The sequence below is a fragment of the Puma concolor genome, chromosome E4 (assembly GCF_028749965.1).
Source record: "Puma concolor isolate L17-30 chromosome E4, mPumCon1.1.hap2, whole genome shotgun sequence".
In the NCBI taxonomy this organism is placed as follows: domain Eukaryota; kingdom Metazoa; phylum Chordata; class Mammalia; order Carnivora; family Felidae; genus Puma; species Puma concolor.
Genome location: NC_141683.1, coordinates 28,257,660 through 28,276,589, shown reverse-complemented (window position 1 = coordinate 28,276,589; position 18,930 = coordinate 28,257,660). Strand labels below are relative to the sequence as shown.

The window sequence follows — 18,930 nt, the reverse complement described above, 5'->3', positions numbered from 1 at the left end:
TGATATTGACAAACAGTTGGTTATGGTTTCAGCCTTCCTTCTGCATTGGCCAAGTTGCCTTTTCTAGGATGATTCATGTTTTAGTGAAAGGATGTGTGAAGTGTCCCAGGGATTTCCTTTCGAAGAACCCCAAGCCACCTGGAGAAGAGTTGGAACTTTCTGGACTACTTTTGTAAAAACTGCTTTGTAATTTTCACTTCTTAAAAGTATATCTCTTGATTTTGCTCTCAGGGTCAGACAAACAAAATTACACAAATTTAGCTGTGTTTCTCACCCCCATAATCAGAATTACTCAGATTTTCCTGTCTTCCACCGAAGATCTAAGGAAACTAAGCCACTTGGTGAATATACTGGGAGAAAGAAAAAAAAAAAAAGAACGGTATTATGTGTCGTTCTGATTTCAACTACATACAGCATTAGTTGCAGAAGATCCGGAACATGTTGTGTGTAAATCTATAAATATGTACACATTGCATGTATATAAAAATTCTTCACACTTGTAGCGGTGCGCACTGGGTATCCTAAAGAATTGAGTAGGCACTGTGATGAGACATCACAAACCAGATGGGAAAGATGCAATTAATAGCCACACAGGACAGGGTATGGAGCAATTCAGGAAAATGGAGAGATTTAAGTAAAACTTGTCAGTCAGGAATCTGGCATGGAGACTGTCTTCATACTATGTGTATGTAACAGACATTTCATATTCTAGTAACAGTGTTAGCACGGACGGGTGCCTGAATTCAGGCTAGCGATACAGTTCATTGAAGTATAGCAACTGTATTCGGAAATGTATTCGGATTTCAAGGTTCCCCACTTAGGAAATAGATGCAACCAAAAGAAAAGTAATAAAGTGGTATGAGAGCAGGTATGAAAGGTGACAAACCATTGGCAACCATTCAAAGGCCAGGACAGGCCAATTTAGGGAGCTGGTGGTTGGATTAGGAATAAGGGCAGAGTACAAATGGAGGGGCAGGACGTGTGCTCCTGGGAAGGAGGCAGGGGACTGCTGGACCCTGACACTTCAGTGGTGTTGGGTAAAACGCTGATTCTCCACCTCCTCATAAGGGCTCTCCGGGCCAAGCCAAGATGGCGCGCAGTAGCATAGCGGCTCTCGTCACGTGCTGGGGCAGGGGCGTGGCCTCGGGGGAGCCGGCCAGGCCCCGCCTTTCGGGGTGGGGCCAGGGGCCTTTAGGGGAGGGAGGGGCGGGGCCTAGAGGCGAGGCGCTTAGGCGCTGGCGGAGGCTGCAGCTACCTCCGCGCTCGCTCCGCTCCCTAGGACGTGTCTGGCTCCCCCGAGTCGGGGGCGGCTCCCTTCCGCCTCGGAGCTGAGCTGCCTGGCTCTCGACGACTGCAGGCAGGTGAGCGCCCAGAACCCGGGCTGGGAAAAGGATGCCTCTTCTTCCCACCTCCAGCTCCCCTCCAGTTTGGGGAGGGGTCTCTGCCTAGCGCGCCTTGGAAAACAGCCCCGTTTTACTCCGGATGTGTCGTCCCCGGCTGGCAGAGATATTGCTCTCTCCGCCGCCCCTCGCCGGCTTTTGCAGTGCCCTGTGCCCTTGGGGGTGAGAATGGGGGGCGATGCCCGGTTTGCGGGAGGGCGTGGAGTTCTCCCTCATCTCCACCATCCTCGGAGGAGGGGGGCTGAGTTGGCAAGTCTCCCGGTGGGAGCTAGATGGACTGCGCCCCCATTTCCCATCCAGGAGAGTCAGAGAAAAAGCACCTCTTAGCTCTTGGGCCGGCTCCGCTGCCTTGGGCACAGGAGGTACTGAGGTCTTCGAGCTTGCCGGGGGTCGTAATCCTTCCCGCGTTGCTCCTAACACCCCTTCTTAATATCGCTAGCTCTCCGTTCCTTGAACTGCCAGTCTCAGGCTGTGCCAGAAATGCCCCCATCTCCGCAGTGCCGGGGCTGGGATGGAAGGAGCGGCCAACCCGAGGTCTGGTGGGGGTGGGGGTGAGAGTGGGCGCAACCGGAAAAGAGGGCTGGAATAGATTCCTGAACTGGGAGGATGGGAGTGGGGAGTTGACTTTGAACCACGCAGTAGGAGTGTTTTCCAGTATAGATCCTGCAGGTTTTGATGGTGGGTGAGAAGAGAGAGGTCAGGTTGGAGGACTTGGAAATGTGGTGTGGGTGGTTTTCTTTGAGAAGGAGGAGGGATCCAGGACAAGGTGCCACTAGGAGCTGATGTCACCTTTGAGGAGAGGTCTGCTGGCAGTATCCATTTAGAGGGGTATGTTTGTTGGGGCTGCTATTCTGCTGTTCTATGTGGTGAGCGAGTGGTTAAGGAGGAGGCTTTGCTTAGTTAGCATGGACATCCCCTCCTGGTGGGAGCTGAACAGGCCCCTCCAGTAGCCAGGTTTCAGGGACTTCCCTGTCTTTCCAGAGCTGTTGGAACTGATACCTAGTACTTTTGTTCAACACCCAGCAAACATTTATTTGGTACCTACTGTGTGCCAAGCACGATGCTATGTGCTGGGTCTTTTGAAGGCAATTTACGGCAATGGAGCAGCTGAAAGGTACACACTCTGTTAACAACTCCCCCGCTCCCATTTTATTGCACTGCTGTTGGATTAGGAAAAAGCAGAGCCCTGTCTACATGCTTTCAAACAGCTGTCTGAACTGGATTCCAACTCATCCACCCACTACCACTATTAACTGGACAGGTAGTCCCAAGAGAACCTGCCTTGGCAAAAGGGACAGTTTGAACGATTTTTCTTGGCTATTTTCTAGGACTTTGTCCTGAGGCCCGAGGAGGCTGCCTGAGATAAATAGCATCTCAAAATAATGAGATGATGAATCGCACAATGATTATTAGAGGCCAAGAATGCACGAGACACTCGGCACAGTGGGAGATGCCCTCTTGTGGAAGATAGAAGAGTGTGGGGAAGGGGGTGTGAGAAATCTCATTTAGTGGTACCTGGGCGTGTGCCGATGAGCATGTCATGATGTCAGAACTGTGGAGTATATGAGGTCTGGCAGTTGGGTGATAAGGAGGGATTGGAGGGGCAGGGTAGGGCAGGCAACCAGGCTCCTAGGTCTCTTCTCTGAGTTGACTGCTGGAATCTTAGAGTTGCCAAGAGTTGTCAGGGATGTCAGTGGATCTCTCAGAGCCTATGAGGCTAGCAGGGTGCGAGCTGGGGAGGGGAGGAGGAGTCAAATTTGAAGGCTCGGTAGGGCCAGGGAGCCGGAGACCAAGGGGGCTTTAGGATATGGAGACACTAGCTGAGGCCTTTTTATGCCGGGGGGGACTCTCCCCTGGGGCCTTAGGCCCTTGGATGGGTTGCTGTAGGAGCAAAGGTGTGGCTTCTGATTGGCATGGGGTTGTGCGTGGCATGTGTGTCCTGGAAAGGAGGTGGTAAGGAGCAGAGAGGACCACAAGAGTAAAAGCTGCCTCAGAGTCTAGGTCCCAGGTATGGAATCAGGAGGAATGGAGGGGAGGTCACAGGGAGGGGTGGTGTGTATTGCAGCCACATGAAGTCACCATCTGTCCCCCCTCTGGCCTGCTAGCTAACTGACCTATAATTAGCTCTGGAGGGCATACGGTGCTGGCTCACAGGAGCGTGGCACTGTGGATGGCTAGTGGGGTAAAAAGTACTCTGATGGACCGTGGTGCTTGGCCAAATCTGAGAGGGGCAGCTTCTAGGGGACCCTCAGTCTTTGCTGTGCAGAGAGGGGCCTGTGGGAACTGAGAATGCCATGGGGCAGGGCCGGTGGGGGGAAGTAGCCGTGGGAGAAGGAGCTCTGAGCTTGGATGGTGTGAAACTCCAGGGCTGGGCGGGGCTTGAGGACTGCCCTCTTCTCCTTGGCAATGGCTCTCCAATCCCACAGGAAACATTGCTGCCCAGTGCATTGCTCTGGTCTCCGAGAGCCTTGGGTCCTACAGACCCCTCTCCCGTCAGGTGTCTTCTGTTCCGCCAGGCGAGGCCAGCTCCAGCACGGAACAGCTTCTTGCCTGTCGGGCTGAGAGGCCTTGGCTAGGGCTGCTTCATTCTGAGAGAGCTGGAGAAGAAACTGCCACTGGTTAATTCAATTGGACATACTCCCAAGTGGTGCTCGGGGCTGACCCCAAGGCTGTGTCAGAGACGGGTTGTTTGGTCGTGTGCTACTCTCTGTTGCTTTCGAGCCATTTCTTGTATACGGTAGTCCCCCTTGTTGCAGGGGGACCCACGACATTCCAGCACCCTCCGTGGATGCCTGAAACCGCGGATAGTACCAAATCCTATGTATGGTGTATTTTTTTTTCTTATGCTACACACCTATGATAGTTTAATCTATAAGTTAGGCACAGTGAGAGATCGGCAACAATAACTGGTAATAAAATAGAACAATTGTAACAACAGACTGTAATGAAAGTTACATGTGAATGTGGTCTCTCTCCCTAAACATCTTACTGAACTCATCTTTGTTCTTGTGACGACGTGAAATGACAAAGGGCCACAAGATGAGATGAAGCGAGATGAATGACGTAGGCACTGTGATGTCGCCTTAGGCTGCTGTTGACCTTCTGATGATGCATCAGAAGGAGGATCCTCTGTGGTTGACCACAGGTAGCTGAGATCCCAGAAAATGAGACTGTGGATCGACGAAGGGGCAGGGGGGAACCACTCTATCTGTGTCCTCTCAAGTAGACTGTGAACTTCTTGAGGGTTGACGGCATATCTCACACGCCTTTTGAATCTATAACAACGCTTAAAATCCGGTATTGGATTCATGGAAATCAGCTCAATATGTAGTTGTTGGATTGAATCAAAGAGGTCTGTCTTCTGATTCCCTGGGTTCAAAGAAGCAGGGCTGCCTTGCAACTAGAAATATTTAACCTAGAGCAGAGAAGCCCCTGGGGACCCCGTACAGTGTGGCCTTACATCTCAGTGGGAGAATTAGATTCTATAGGCAGTAGGTAAAGTGAAAATCCCCAGATCTCCCATGAAGCATGGTGTATGGGTTTAGGTCTCTAATGCTGAACAGTAGCGTTACTGTAGATCAACATACACATTATGTTAATAGTATTCATGGTATATTAATTGTATAATATGTGCAGTGATTTTTAAGAGAGTATGTACAGTATAATTTTGTGGTTAAGTGTCAGATGAAGTAGCTGCTTTGCATCAGAGGCTTTTATTGCATATTTTTGCTTGGCCAATAGAGTTGAAGTCTCGTAACTAAAATATGTGGCTGATGTGACTTCATGGCCACTGTCTTCAGATGGATGACTGTCATTTCAGAGGGGAGACAGGTTTGCATTCGGTGCAAGGAAAAGTTTCCTTAGGACAACGAGGGCTACCTCATTTAGCGGTGAGCTCCCATTCCCGAAGGATCATCAAATGAAGACTGAGCTGTCAGGGTTGTGTAGAAGGAGCTCCCACCTTGTGTGGGAGGTTGGCCTATGTGACCTCGGAGAACCCTTCCAAGTAGGAATGTGCAGTTCTAGGTAAGGGACAGGGTAGGGTGGGCAGTGGATGGCAGGGGTCCTTGGCACATGCCACAGAAGAGGACTCTCCTTTGGCTTGGAGGAGGATGCTGAGAGTGGAAGGCTTGGGGGGTGGGGGCCAGGCTAGGACCTCGGCCTGGGCTGTTTTATGAGGAACGACGTTCTGGGAGATCCAGGGGGTGTCCACCGCCATCTCTGATGCACCTGGAGCCCTGGGCCTGGGAGACCTGCAGGGCAGCTCTGATGGGTAGCAGTATAGAAGGGTGGGCTGGACCCAGTTCCTTGAACTCCGCTCACACGAGACTAACTGTGGAGCACCCCCAAAATGTTTGGCTTTTGTTTGGGGCAGAGTGCCTGGAACAAATGGAGTTTTCATTCTTTCACTATCATCCCCATCCCTCCCTCTTCTCCCTCTCACACGGGTTCAAGGCCATGCGTGCCCTTCGTGCACTTACAGTCTGTCATGACCAGCGATGTATGCTTTCATGATCAGACACACACACCCATGCATAGGCTCTTGTGGCGCCCGCATGCTCTTAGGAGCACACATGATTTCTTGACTCCTAGATGCCCGGGCTTATATAACCACACACACCTTCACTCCCATGACTATTAGACACACACTCACAACACATTGTGATGATCAGACTCATAGTCATGTGTGTCATGAGCCCTTGGCGTATGACCACACACAATCTGTCTCACCATTACACATACCTATGCACTGTCTCACGCACGTGCTCTCAGAGAGGACCCTGTCCTCACGACCGTGCTCTTACACGTGGGCACTCTCTCATGGCCATACATACACAGCACACGTTCTCATGACTGTTACACAGCATTGCACAGATACACGGGTCCCCACACATGTCCTCTGTCTCATAACCTCTCACACCCTTTTGTGCCCGTGCACACATGCGCACTTTAGGTTGCAGTTCTGAGTGCTCTGGGCCTTTTGTGCCCTGGTGCCTGACAGCACTTCCATCTTGTGTCCCTGATCCCCCCCCGGGAAGTTCTGTTTTCTGCGGTGTGACAGCTCCCTAATCTGATGGGCTGATCTACCAATACAGAGGCTTCTGAGCATTTTTTTTTTTTTTTCAACACCAGAAGAACCCTATGTGTCCTACATGGACCCTAGTTCTGAGAGATTTCTTATTCCCCAGATATGCCACACTTACTACTTTGTTTCTTCTTCTGCAAACCTTATTTAAGGACATCTGTGAGTGTTAAACACTGGCTCTGCTTAGCAGAACTTGGCCCGGGTTACCGAACCTGATGATGGAAGTTCAGCCAAAGCCACGTATGTGCTGTGTGCAGTGGCCCAGCCTTACGTTTTGCTTTATGCGAGCGTATGATCTGTGAGACATTCAGAATGTGGGAAAGAGTCGGTGGGCCCCCAGTGCCACCTGGGTAGCCTTCTCAGCTTTACGGCTGTGTGCCATTGACGTGCTGACTCTCTGAGGGAACATGTGTTTATTTTGGCAGGGGTCTCCTGTAGACAGTGCTTAGCCCAGGGTTTTTCTAACCTCTTTTTAGACTTGGAACCCTCTTATGCACACGAAACCTTAATCAGGTGGTCGGCCACAGTGACGGATTTGGAGCTGACGAGATTAAATTAAGAAAAGGGAGCTCGGGGGCGCCTGAGTGGCTCCATCAGACCTCACTCTTGATTTCAGCTCAGGTCATGATCTCAGGGTTCACGAGATCGAGCCCTATGTGGGGCTTTGCGCTAACAGCGAGGAGCCTGCTTGGAATTCTTTTTCTCCCTCTCTCTGCCCCTTCCCTGCTCACGCTTTTAGAAACATTTTTTTTTTTTTTACATTTACATTTTTTTTTACATTTATTTTATTTTTGAGAGACAGAGAGACAGAGCACGAGTGGGGAGGGGCAGAGAGAGAAGGAGACAGAATCCGAAGCAGGCTCCAGGCTCTGAACTGTCAGCACAGAGCCCAATGTGGGGCTTGAACTCACAAACTGCCAGATCATGACCTGAACTGAGGTCGGACGCTTAACTGACTGAGCCACTCGGGTGCCCCACCTCTGTGCCCTTTTTGCTCCTGGGCTGCCCCTAAAGGTACTCTCTCATAGTCTCTAAATCCTGCCTTCGTTTAAAGAGGTAGTTGTGATGGCTATACTTTTGGGTATTTTAGAAGAGGAAGTATTTAGAAGAGGAGACTCACAGTCTTCCTTTCCCCACTAGCCTTTGACGTTAGTCTTCCTGGGGTGGTGACAGTGAGGGTGACCATGCAGCCAGGTATGTCCAGGGTAGCCTGGTTCACACCCATGTCCTGGTGTGATTGTTAGCAGCGCCTCCATCCATTCTCAAGAAGGTCCTGGTTTGGGACGCCTGGGTGGCTCAGTCGGTTAAGCATCCGACTTCAGCTCAGGTCATGATCTTGCAGTTCGTGGGTTCGAGCCCCACCGTTGGGCTCTGTGCTGACAGCTCAGAGCCTGGAGCCCGCTTTGGATTCTGTCTCCTTCTCTCTCTGCCCCTCCTCTCACTCATTCTCTGTCTCTCTGCCTCTCTCTCTCTCTCTCAAAAATAAATAAATGTTAAAAAATAATAATAATAAAAAAAAGAAGGTCCTGGTTTGGATGGTAAGTTGTATGTTCACCTAAGCGATAGGCCATGTCTTGGGAAGAAGGTGGCCCATACCTGACTGCTGGGGAGCCGCTGGGGAGATGGGCTTCACAGATACAGGCTTGGGGAACCTGCCAGATAGAGACATCGCTCCCTGCGTCTATCTGAGTGCACCCAGCATTAGGAAGGAGAGTGCCTGGGTCTGGCAGTGGGTGCTAACTGACACTTGGGTAGGGTTTTTTATTCCTCGTAACAGTTTCTGTCTCTTATCTCCTTGGACCCTCATGACAACCTATAAGATCAGTAGAGTGTATTGTGTTCTGGCCTTCATTTTCCAGATTTGGAAACTGGAAGCCCAGAGAGATAGTCTCACTGCCGGTCTTTTCGGGGGCCCGGAGAACTGGATGCTTTTGAAGGGACATGTAGCCAGTCAGCAGTGAGAAACTGTCAGGAGAGCTTTTCTAAGGGTTTTTCTCTGGGAATGGCTTCCTGTGGCTGACATGGATTTTTAGTTTTCTTACTGTGCTTAGAGTGAGCCCTGCCTTGAGGTGCTTTAGCGGCCTGGGGTGCTAAGAGATAACACCGACTATGTGCTGGACAATGACCTCAGCACTCTGGGTGCATTAACGCCAGTGATCTACATATCGGCTGTCCGGCTGTCCGAGGAGGGCCTGGCTATCCTCCCCACTTCACAGATGAGGAACCGAGGCTCAGACAGATGAAGTCTCTTTCCAGAGTCGCATGTGTGGTCAGTGGGGGAGCCGGCAATCAGGCCCATCAGCCTGCTCCAGAGTCTTGCAAGGGAGGAGGGGTGCCTGTCTTGCTCTCAAGAAGCTTTACTTTTCAGAGGGCAAGAGAAAGGAACCTGCTCCCAGGCCTTGGGCCAGTGTTCACTCTTTTGGAATTCCTCTTCTTTGAACTTGGTCAGCGATGGTCTGCCCAGAAATGACTCTGCCACACGTATCTGTTCAGTTCCATGTATGTTAGGCCTCTGGCTGGAGCATCCAAAGACAAGTAGGAAATGGTTCTCACCCCAGAGTATTCAGGTGCGATGATGTGTCACGGAGATAGGTATAAAGAAAGGGCCGTGTCGGGTCCGTCGAAGGGCCAGTCTTACCTGTAGGAGAATCAGAAAGGGCTCCATGGAGGAAACAGTGTTTGAGATGGGCTTGGAAGGGTGAGCGGAAGTGCCTTAGACTGACATGGAAGGGGCCACTGAGGCAGGCTGGGTGAGATGCTAGAAGCTGACATCAGCTGACCCAGCTGGTGGGTCTGGGAGCATGACCCCAGGGTAGGGAGTAGCAGGGGAGGAGACTCACTGGGCTCTTGGGGGAGAGGAAGAATGAGGGTGAGGCTTTTTGGGGTGGTGGGCTGAACAGGGAGAGGGAGGAGGGAGGAGGAGAAACTTCTGGGTTAGAGGGAAGGAGAGGTGGGCAGCTGGACTTCATTCAGAGGATTGTATCTGAAAACCCTGCAGGGTGAGGGGAGCTGAGGGCTGTTTCTGTAGTTCTTGCGGGAGTGTGGTGTGGGGTGCGGGGCTCAGGGGACTGTTGACAGCTCCGTTTGGAGTCCTTAGGGCATCTGGGGTCGGGGGAGGGCTTCAGGTGGGTGGCGGATGAGGCCTTGGAAATGAGTCACTTCCAATGGGCAAGTGACCATGGTGGCTGCTGTGCAGAGGCCTTCCCCAGGGGGCACGGGGGTGGGGGAAGCCAAGACGATATGTCCCTAGGCTGCCTTGTCCCTGGACAAGAGCGAGAAATGGCAAAGGAGTCATGGCCTGTCTTCCCTTTCTCAACTGCCTTCCCCTCCTCCTTGGAGTCAGACAGACCGGGATCGAATCCTAGTTCTTCCTCTTCCCAGCTGCGTAGACTTCGTTACATGACTCTGAGACCCAGTTCTCACTGGGAAGAATTGGAAGAATTGGGTCTTCCTCGTGAGGAATTGTGAGGATGGAAGCAAGTTAATAGATGTTAACCGACAGCCCAGTGCCTGGTATCGAATACATCAGAGCTGCTATCATAATCAGTATTATTTTCCTAGAGGACCACCTCCCTCCCCTTCCTCCAGTTGAGTGGGAGCATGGGAAGGAAGGGAGCACGGCCCTCCTCTTTTGCCTCCTTGCTCTGAGCGGCTTCACCCTGAGGCCCCCTCTTGGCCAAGCTCGTGGCCCACTCACATTTGGGCACAGCTCCAGCCAGCTTTGCCCTAACCCTTTGGCCTCTACAGGGCCACCAGCTTTGCCCTCGATGAGCTCCCTCACCATGGTGGGGCCTGCCATCTGGTAGGGCAGTAGGGAGCCGGCCCGTGTGTGTGTGTGTGTGTGTGTGTGTGTCCAGCCAGAGCATCAGACCCAAGTCAAGTGCACAGCCCTTCTGCCTTCTGTTTGTTGGGAAGAGATGGGGGGTGGGGGTGACTCTTGGAAAGCCAGAGAGGCCTCAGATTTGCCTCTTCTGTGTTTATGAGTCCAGACACCTGGTGTGGGTCCGACCCCTCCATACACACTGACACACTTGCACTCACACTCATGCCTGCTCTCTCTGGAGCCCTCTTCCTCGGTGTCACAGCCTGCCCGTACTCCTCACCGGCAAAGCCCCTCAAATGCTCACTTTGGGGGCTGGTAGCTGTCGCCTCTGAATCAGGACCTGTGAGTGTTACTTAGAAATTGTGCAGGAGTTGAAGAGGCTTCTGTTAGGCTGAGATGATAATTGCGCTATTTAAAGCCGGCCCTGGAGCCAGAAGGAGCCAGGTGTCCCGACCCGGTTGCCCTAGAGCTCCTGGCTATTGTTCACCGTGCTGCACGAGTGGGGGCAGGGTAGGGGGGTCCTGGCCAGCCATCTCGGGGCATCTGCCTGGCATCGCCCTCTGGGCTCATCCTCAACCTGCTCTACGTGATGCCATTTCACTAGCGGAAGTGGAGTGGTTACCTGGCACCTGGTTGGGAAGGAGGCTGGGAAAGGCTGGGGGCAGCCAGCTTCTCAGTTGCCAGAAAGACCAGGAGGACTGGGGGAGGCCAAGCTGGACCAAATAGCCAGCACATCCCGGCGGGCAGCCTGAGGTCTGTTCTTCCTTCCTGAGAACCTCCCAGCCCCTTTTCCGTAGGCGCTAGGACAAGCCCTCCCACAGGCCTGCCTTTGCCCTCTACTAAGGTAATTCACACGCCCCTGCAATCATGGGGTGCTTTCTGCTTTTCCCAGCTCTGTGTTATCTGTGATCTCATCCCTCGAAGGTGGGCAGAGCAAGGGTCGTGGGTTCCATCTTACAGCAGAGCTCTCAGTAGGTGGCGACAAGCCCAAGGTCATCCGGCTGGTCTGTGGCAGAACTGCACCCGAGGTGTCCAGAGTCCCGGCTCTGGGCTCCTTCCTCTCTTACTACACTGCAGGATGCCTGGGGATCTGTTGGACTGAGGCTGTTCCCAGGACCCTGAGCTCCTGAGTGCACTACACTCTTCTTCCGAGGACAGGTTCTGTCACAAGGAGCCTCTTCCCCAGCCGGACCCTCACTTCTCTCTCATTTCTTCTTGGAGTGGGATGGGGGAGTGGGAGGGGACGAGGGCCTGGCAGCTGGTGAGTTTGGAGAGGTTGTGGTCTTTCAGCCTCACAGATTAGAGCATTCGGGGTGAGGGTCGTGGGCACAGTGGGAGGGAGAATTGGAGGAATCGCTATTATTGGCATTAGTGAGTTGGCACTTCTAGCAAGACTGGGGTAGCAGCCCCTCCTGTCTACTCCCATCTGCTCTGTGCGGCAGGGACGTTGGGCTGGGAGGGTGCAGACCAGGGTGCTACTTTTGACCTCTGTAGCTGCTAGGGACCCAGCCCTCCACGGTGGCTTCCAGCTTGGGGAAAGGATCCCCTGGATCAGAGTCTGTGTCCAGTGTGGGTCTGGGAGCATGTGTGTGGCCACACGTGTATGTCCCAGGTCCCCATGGTTCGGCGTCTGCTTGTATGCATGTGTGCGTGCACGCGTGTGTGTGTGGGGGCGTACCCACATGCCTGCCTGAACTCCTGGGCCCCCTGGGAAGGACTGTGGGGGTGAGCTCAGGAGTTCTCAAGCTGGTGCTCTAGCTTGTGTCTGATCTAGGCCCACATTCCTCCCCAGCCTCCCTCTTGCTGTTCCCATTTCTGCCTGGATCATGAGTACTTTGGGGGGGGGGGCAAGCGGGGGATGATAGGTGGGTTCAGGTAGAAGAGGCTTGGTCCTTCTCTGGTTTCCCTGCTGGGTTCAGCCCTGCCACAGGCTGGGGGCTGCCCAACGTCCAACTTCTTTCCTCGCATCGGGTCCTCATACCTCCTGTCTTTCCCCTGATTGTCCCAGTCTGCCTGTTGCCCAGTCTGCCACCGGGGGCGGGGGGGTGGACAAGACGCAGTCCCTGTGTCCCCCAGATGGTAAGAGGAGGGAAAGGAAGAAAAGCATCATTTAGAGAGCATCTCCTGTGTGTGCCCATTACCGTGCTGACTGCCTCACATCCTGTTTCTCATGCAGCAGGAGCTCTTCGGAAACGGATTAAAGTAGTGGCCTCCTGGCAGTGGGCAGGGGGGTTGGAAGGCAATGGCAGGCAGAGGAATCCCCAGCTGCACGCTGCCTTCCTTGGTACACCATTCTTTGCTCTGACCCCTGGGCTTCCCTGCGCCGGGCTCAGGGTGTTCTCAAGGCTAGGCTGGGCACACGTTCCCCAGCAGGGAAACCAGCCTGCTGGCAGTGGCAGCGATGGGCCGTTACACGGTGGGAGAAGATTCCCGGCCATGTGCAGGGGCCCGCACGCCTCGGGAGACTGACACCCTTTACCCCCACCTGACCGTGGGTTCCCTCGCATCATTCAGTTCCTGCTCCGACACGGAAGTCGCGGGCCACGACTTCAGAACGGAAGCCTGCTCTCTGCCAGGTTTCAGGAGGAGGGGCGACTTGAGCTGGAGCCTCTTTTCCTTTTCATTTTTTTAATTTTTTTTTTAACATTTATTTATTTTTGAGACAGAGAGAGACAGAGTATGAATGGGGGAGGGTCAGAGAGAGGGAGACACAGACTCTGAAGCAGGCTCCAGGCTCTGAGCTGTCAGCACAGAGCCCGACGCGGGGCTCGAACTCACGGACCGCGAGATCATGACCTGAGCTGAAGTCGGCTGCTCAACCGACTGAGCCACCCAGGTGCCCCTGGAGCCTCTTTTCCAAATGATGGGCATGGAGCAGGTCAGGGCTCTCTGCCACCCAGTGCCCAGCCCGTGCCTTTCCAAGGAACCGTACTGGGTCAGTGGTCAGGGTAGGAGGTACCCTGGCCTTGTCTCCTGTGACCCTAATAGTGCACCCTGTGTGGGTTCACACCTGCTTAGAGCCCTTTAACCCCTTCTGTGCTTACCTCGGCCTGAGTGCAGGGGGGAAGGCTGTGGTGGGGGCAGAGACCCTATTTACCCCCCTTTCACTTACCCACCCCTGGGTCTCAGGAGGACTCTGGGCAGCCTGCTGGCTGCTCCCCTGCCACTGACTGAATCATTTCTATATTTGGCCAGTGAGCCACGTGGGTGGGGAACCACTCCACTGCGGCTGCACTTCTGACAGCTGGGGGGTGGGGAGAGCTGGAGGCAGAGGCTACGGCAGCGGGCATGTGCGTTCCTTGGGAGAACTAAGGAAGGCGCCATCCGAGTGAGTGAGTAAGCCTGGAGGAGGGGCATGCGCTGACATCTCCTTCTCCTCCCCCACGTTCTGGTCCAGGTCCTGTTTCCCCCCCCCCCACCCCCCCCACCCCGCCGCCATCCCCTCCCCTGGATGCCCTTCTTTCCTCAGCTGGTCCTCACCACAGCCTCTTCTCCCACAGACCACTGCCCTCCAGAAACGATGGGCGTCGCTAGACCCAGCTGGGACTCTGCCAGGCTCCAGCACTCAGCCTAAGGAAGGGCCCTCTTCCAGCCCTGCTCTCCCTGCCTGTCATGGCCACACTCGGCTGCTGCCCACTTGTCTGGGGACATAGGGCACCCAGCCCCAGCCCTGAGAGGTTAAGCCAGGCCCTCTGGCTCCATTCCACAGGGGCACTCCGGGCACCAGGCCCCTTTCAGAGCAAGAGCGACTGATGCCATGGGAGAAGCCCCTGCCCACCTGCCCACTCACCTGGCGCTGCCTGCTCTGAGACCCATGCACTGGGTCCCCCTGGAGGTGCCAACCCTGTGAACCCCTCCCCTGTCCCCCGACGCTGAGAAGGCCCTGTCCACCCCCACCATGTGTGAGGTGATGCCCACAATCAACGAGGGGGACCCCCTGGGCCCCCCCCATGGCGCCGATGCTGACGCCAACTTTGAGCAGCTGATGGTGAACATGCTGGATGAGCGGGAGAAGTTGCTGGAGTCCCTTCGGGAGAGTCAGGAGACCTTGGCAGCCACGCAGAGCCGGCTCCAAGATGCCCTGCATGAGCGGGACCAGCTCCAGCGCCACCTTAACTCTGCCCTCCCCCAGGTAAGGCCTGATTGTCTGCACCTCCCCACATTCTGCCCCCTTCTCCACCCCCCCACCCTGCCCTGCTGAGCCCTGCTGAGCCCTGCACACTCTGGGCCCTCCGCTTATCTGCATCTGTTTGCTTATCGACAAATGGAATTCACAGAGCATTTAACTTTCCTTCATCTCCCTACATAAATCCTTTCCCTGTCACTCCCAAGCTCCTCAGCCTGGCATTGGCTTCACCTGGAGAAATGGATGGAATTTGATGCGGGAGAAAAACCCAGCCATAGCTGCCAACTGCAGTGAGCCCATGCGGCCACCAGGTGGCACCCTAGACTGGAAAGACACTTCCGCCTTGCCTGATCCTCACCAGTGCCCTATTCTTGGAGGTGGTGGGTGGGGAATCACAGAGGGTGGAAATGGAGAAGCCTTAGAGAGCATCTAGTCCTCTTAGTGCACAGATGGAAAAAACAACGGGTATCACATAGAAAATTCTAGGCAGAGCCGAATCTACAAGCCAGGGGTCTTGACACCTGTCTCATGCTCCTAAATCAACACCACTACCACTCGCAACGATGGTCATCATTTCTGTTTTCCGTGTACTAAGCACTGTGTGTGCGGCTTGCCCCACTAAATGCTCATAGCTATGAAGCTGGTACTGTTACCGCCATCGTCTCTGTTTTACAAATGATGGAGGTGAAGCTCGAGGAGATTAGTCAGTTGCACAGCCTGTGAGGGTGCTGCTGGGACCGGAGAGGAAGCTCTGAGGAGCCACAGGGCTCCCGACTCAGCCCCAGGCTCTTTCCCCACATGTGGGGAGGAGAACTGAGGTGAACCCAGGAGGGCTGCGGAAATCTACTGGGAGCTCAGAAGTGGTGGGGGGCAGAGTCTTTTGTGATGCTTCATCAAGAGGGATATGGAGCCCTGGTGAAGAAATGGCGCGAGAGGTCCCCGCTGACTGTGCATGAGGCCCCGAACAAGCCCTAGAATGAAGGAGCCAGTCCCTGGCCCTGGGGCCCACAGGCTATAAAGGAGATGGATTAAAAACCCAAATGACGGGAAGACCAAGCAGGGGAAGAGAAGAGGGGCTCCAAAGGGTTGTTGAAATGGTGGTAAAAGTAGCCGCCTTTGGTGGACTTGTGCTAAGTGCTTTCCATGCGTTGGCTCATTTGGTCATTGTAGCAACACATGAGGGTGGCCTCTACTTGTGTCTTACAGATAGAGATAGAGGTTCAAACAGGCTAGATGACTTGTCCAGGGTCACACAGCTAATGGGGCAGAGCTGAGATCTGATTCCAGCCGCACACTGGGAACTTCAGGAGGGCAGGGATTATGTGTTTCTTGTGTATGTACCCAGGGACCTGGTACACGGTAGGTGCCCACAGTATTTGTGGTTAAACCATGGGCTTCTAAGATGGTGCTCTTAACCACTCTTCCAGACAGTTTTCAGAGGAGGGAGAGAATCTTCCACTGGGGAGTCTGGAGGGTTGCAAGAAGGTATATCCATTGAGACGGGCTTTGAAAGCTACATGTGATTTCATCAGGTGGTGACAGAGGGTCGGGCTTCCCATGGGGAGGGAGCCCATTGAGCAAAGGTGTGGAATTAGGATGGTTTGCTGGTGATTGGATGTAGCAGGAGACCCAGGTTGACCAGATCGTAGGGTATATCAAAAGAAACCATGAGAAAGAAACTTGAAAACCAGGGTAAGAAGTTTATGTTCAGCGTTGTAGACAATTGCCATGCTTTGGGAGATTATCCTGGCAACAGTGTGTCAGATGGGCTAGAGTTGGGGAGGAGGCAGGTGTTCTGGGGTGGGGAGCCCAGGAAGGGAGAGGAGAGAGCCCTGGTGGTGGTGTCAGGGCATGGGGCTGGGGGCGTGCCGAGTCCTGCCTCTGGGTACGTGTGTGTGTGTGTGTGTGTGTGTGTGTGTGTGTGTGTGTAAACTAAGGAGTGGAGCAGCACTGGCACCAGGCCTGGCTTTCCACCTTTGGCCATGGCCTTGACAGAAGGGCACTAATCCAGGAACAGGGTTAGAAGTCTGAGACTTCTCAAGCTCTGGCATCCCTGGGTCTCTGTGCCCTTCCCACAGCCCTTCTTATCCCCTGCTGCCTGATCTGAAGTGATCGGTGGGGACTGCTTTGGAATTTTTCCTTCCGTCATGAGTCCTTGGTGTGTGAAGGAAGCTTTAGGTTAGGACAGGGCTGCAGCTATCGTTCAGTCACTCTCAGACGCTGGGCAGCCACAGAATTTGCACCACCTCTCTGAAAACTTTTCTGGAATAAGGTGATGTCTACTTTAGTTTTTATTAGTATTTATTTATTTATTTTTTGAGAGAGAGAGCATGAGCAAGGGAGGGGCAGAGAGAGAGGGAGAGAGAAAGAATCCCGAGCAGGCTCCGTGCTATCAGAGTGGAGCCTGATGCGGGGCTCAAACTCAAGAACCAGAAGATCATGACCTGAGCCTAAGCCAAGAATCGGATGCTTAATCAACCGAGCCACCGAGGCACCCCTATGTCTAATTTAATAGGATATGATGGACCTGGAAATGTGAGGCCAGCTTCTCACCCCTGTGTGCTTGTCCTGACCCAGATGGGTGGGTTTAAAAGGTGTCTCACGGTGTGTGGGCCTGACAGCGTGGGAACAGGGCCCCTCAAAGGGATACTTTGAGCATGGTTACCCAGTAAGGCCAGTGCAAGTGCCCTGCCATCAAGCCCTGGGATGCAGCCCTGGAGTAAGTGAGTGGGGATCCCTAGGATGTGTGCTAAAGCCAAGTGGCGGACTGGGCAGGTCTGCAGGCTGTCTTGCTCCCCTGTCCATGGATCCTTATTTCACCAGCCACCTGCAGCTTGCAAAGCCCTGGGGAGCGGGCGGGAGGGAGCTCCCCGGGGTACTCCCTTCAAAGCCCCCTCTCTTCCTTGACTAATATCTTGGGACCTTACCATAAGGGGAGACGCCCCTCCGTCTGTTTCTAAAGGATGATGTCATCGGGTTGTTGGGGAAATAGAAATACAAAATAGGAAGGATATAATCAGGTTATACTGTTGGCTGGAGGGGCAGGGGGCTGCAAAGCAGATTCAGTGACTTTCTCACTCTTGTTTCCACCTCTGTCCCTGGTACCCTAACACATGGAATGCATGGAGGGCGCAGAGATGTGGACCCCTCTAGGGATGCACATGCTGGCTGCGGTTTACAGCCCTGCGATACAGATGGATGGGGACTTTTCTGGGGGCAGGTGCTGGAAGTAAGGGACGGGTGAGACGATCCCACCATTGACGTGGGCGTGCAGGACACCGGTTAGGGGGCAAATCCCCAAGCACTCAGAGGCCTTGGGGGTTTTCAGGAATTTGCCACCTTAACCCGGGAGCTGAGCATGTGTCGGGAGCAACTTCTAGAAAGGGAGGAAGAGATATCAGAGCTGAAAGCAGAGCGGAATAACACAAGGGTAAGTGGGTGACCTGGTGTGTGTATGTGTGTGTGGACCCCTTGACCAAGGGAGCTGGCATGGCCAGGGCCAGGCATACCCCCCGCCCCTTCCTAACGTCTTTTTGTCTTGTGTTCTGGGATCAAATGATTCAGCTGTCGGTGCTAGGCTTTTTACCTGTAGATGGGGGTGGTCATAGGAAGGTCGGGGTCCTGGGAGAGAGGCCAGGCCAGCTGGCTCGGGGCAGGTGTTCTACTGGGGCAGCAGGTATTTACCAACATGAAGTATTTCGGTGTTTTAACAGCAGTGCACATGGCTGTACTCCTGTCCACTCGGTGGTCATGTGGACCCTGCTCATAGCCCCTGGGGCACATGCTCACAGCCCTCCCTCTTGCCCTCCCCTGCTCCCTGCCAGTTGCTTCTGGAACATCTGGAGTGCCTGGTGTCCCGCCATGAGCGGTCGCTACGGATGACTGTGGTCAAGCGCCAGGCCCAGTCACCTTCGGGGGTCTCCAGTGAGGTGGAGGTGCTGAAGGCCCTCAAGTCGCTGTTTGAGCACCACAAGGCCCTGGATGAGAAGGTACCCAGCCTGGCCCACCGCGTGGCCCACTTCCCTGGGGCCTCTGTGAGACCCTTCTCTGCGATTTCTGCATCCTGTGCTTGGGGAAAACAGCCTTCTCGCTTCATAACTGGCCCCGCCCACCACTACCACCGGCCTGATCTCCAGGTCCTCCTCTTAGGTTCCCTCTCAGAAATTTGCCTCTTGGCAGGTCCCTCGCTTTGCCTCATGCCCAAAGCTGGTGGATCAAGCCCAGGCTCCTCCAGCCTGAGTCCAGTGGGGTCCCTGTTTCTTCCTTCATCTCCCCTTTCCGCGGGCAGGTGCGGGAGCGGCTCCGAGCGGCCCTGGAGCGCGTTACCACCTTGGAAGAGCAGCTGGCGGGTGCCCACCAGCAGGTAAGCTGCCTGCCCACCGTCCACCTGCAGACGGCTCCTGGAAGCCACGGCAGGTTTACTGATCCGCCCCAACCTGTTCTGCACTGGATTTCTCCCACCGTCAAGGCTGGAGACCGCTAGCCAAGGCGAGGC

At 54.2% G+C, this 18,930-nt stretch overlaps 1 protein-coding gene across 9 annotated transcripts in view; it reads left to right on the top strand.

The window, feature by feature from the left end:
* The first annotated feature begins 1,214 nt into the window (after positions 1-1,214).
* PPFIA4 (PPFI scaffold protein A4) overlaps positions 1,215-18,930 on the top strand; it is a 51,121-nt gene continuing 33,405 nt past the window's right edge. For 7 of the 9 annotated variants that reach the window (XM_086694209.1, XM_086694207.1, XM_086694211.1 and 4 more), the window contains exons 1-5: positions 1,215-1,361; positions 13,810-14,441; positions 17,764-17,865; positions 18,260-18,424; positions 18,724-18,798. In XM_086694209.1, coding sequence (XP_086550335.1) covers positions 14,208-14,441; positions 17,764-17,865; positions 18,260-18,424; positions 18,724-18,798 — 576 coding nt within the window. In that variant the 5' untranslated portion in view covers positions 1,215-1,361; positions 13,810-14,207. Of the gene's footprint in view, positions 1,362-13,538; positions 13,642-13,809; positions 14,442-17,763; positions 17,866-18,259; positions 18,425-18,723; positions 18,799-18,930 lie in introns of those variants that run through there. The other 2 variants (XM_086694203.1, XM_086694204.1) reach the window with 2 other exon arrangements.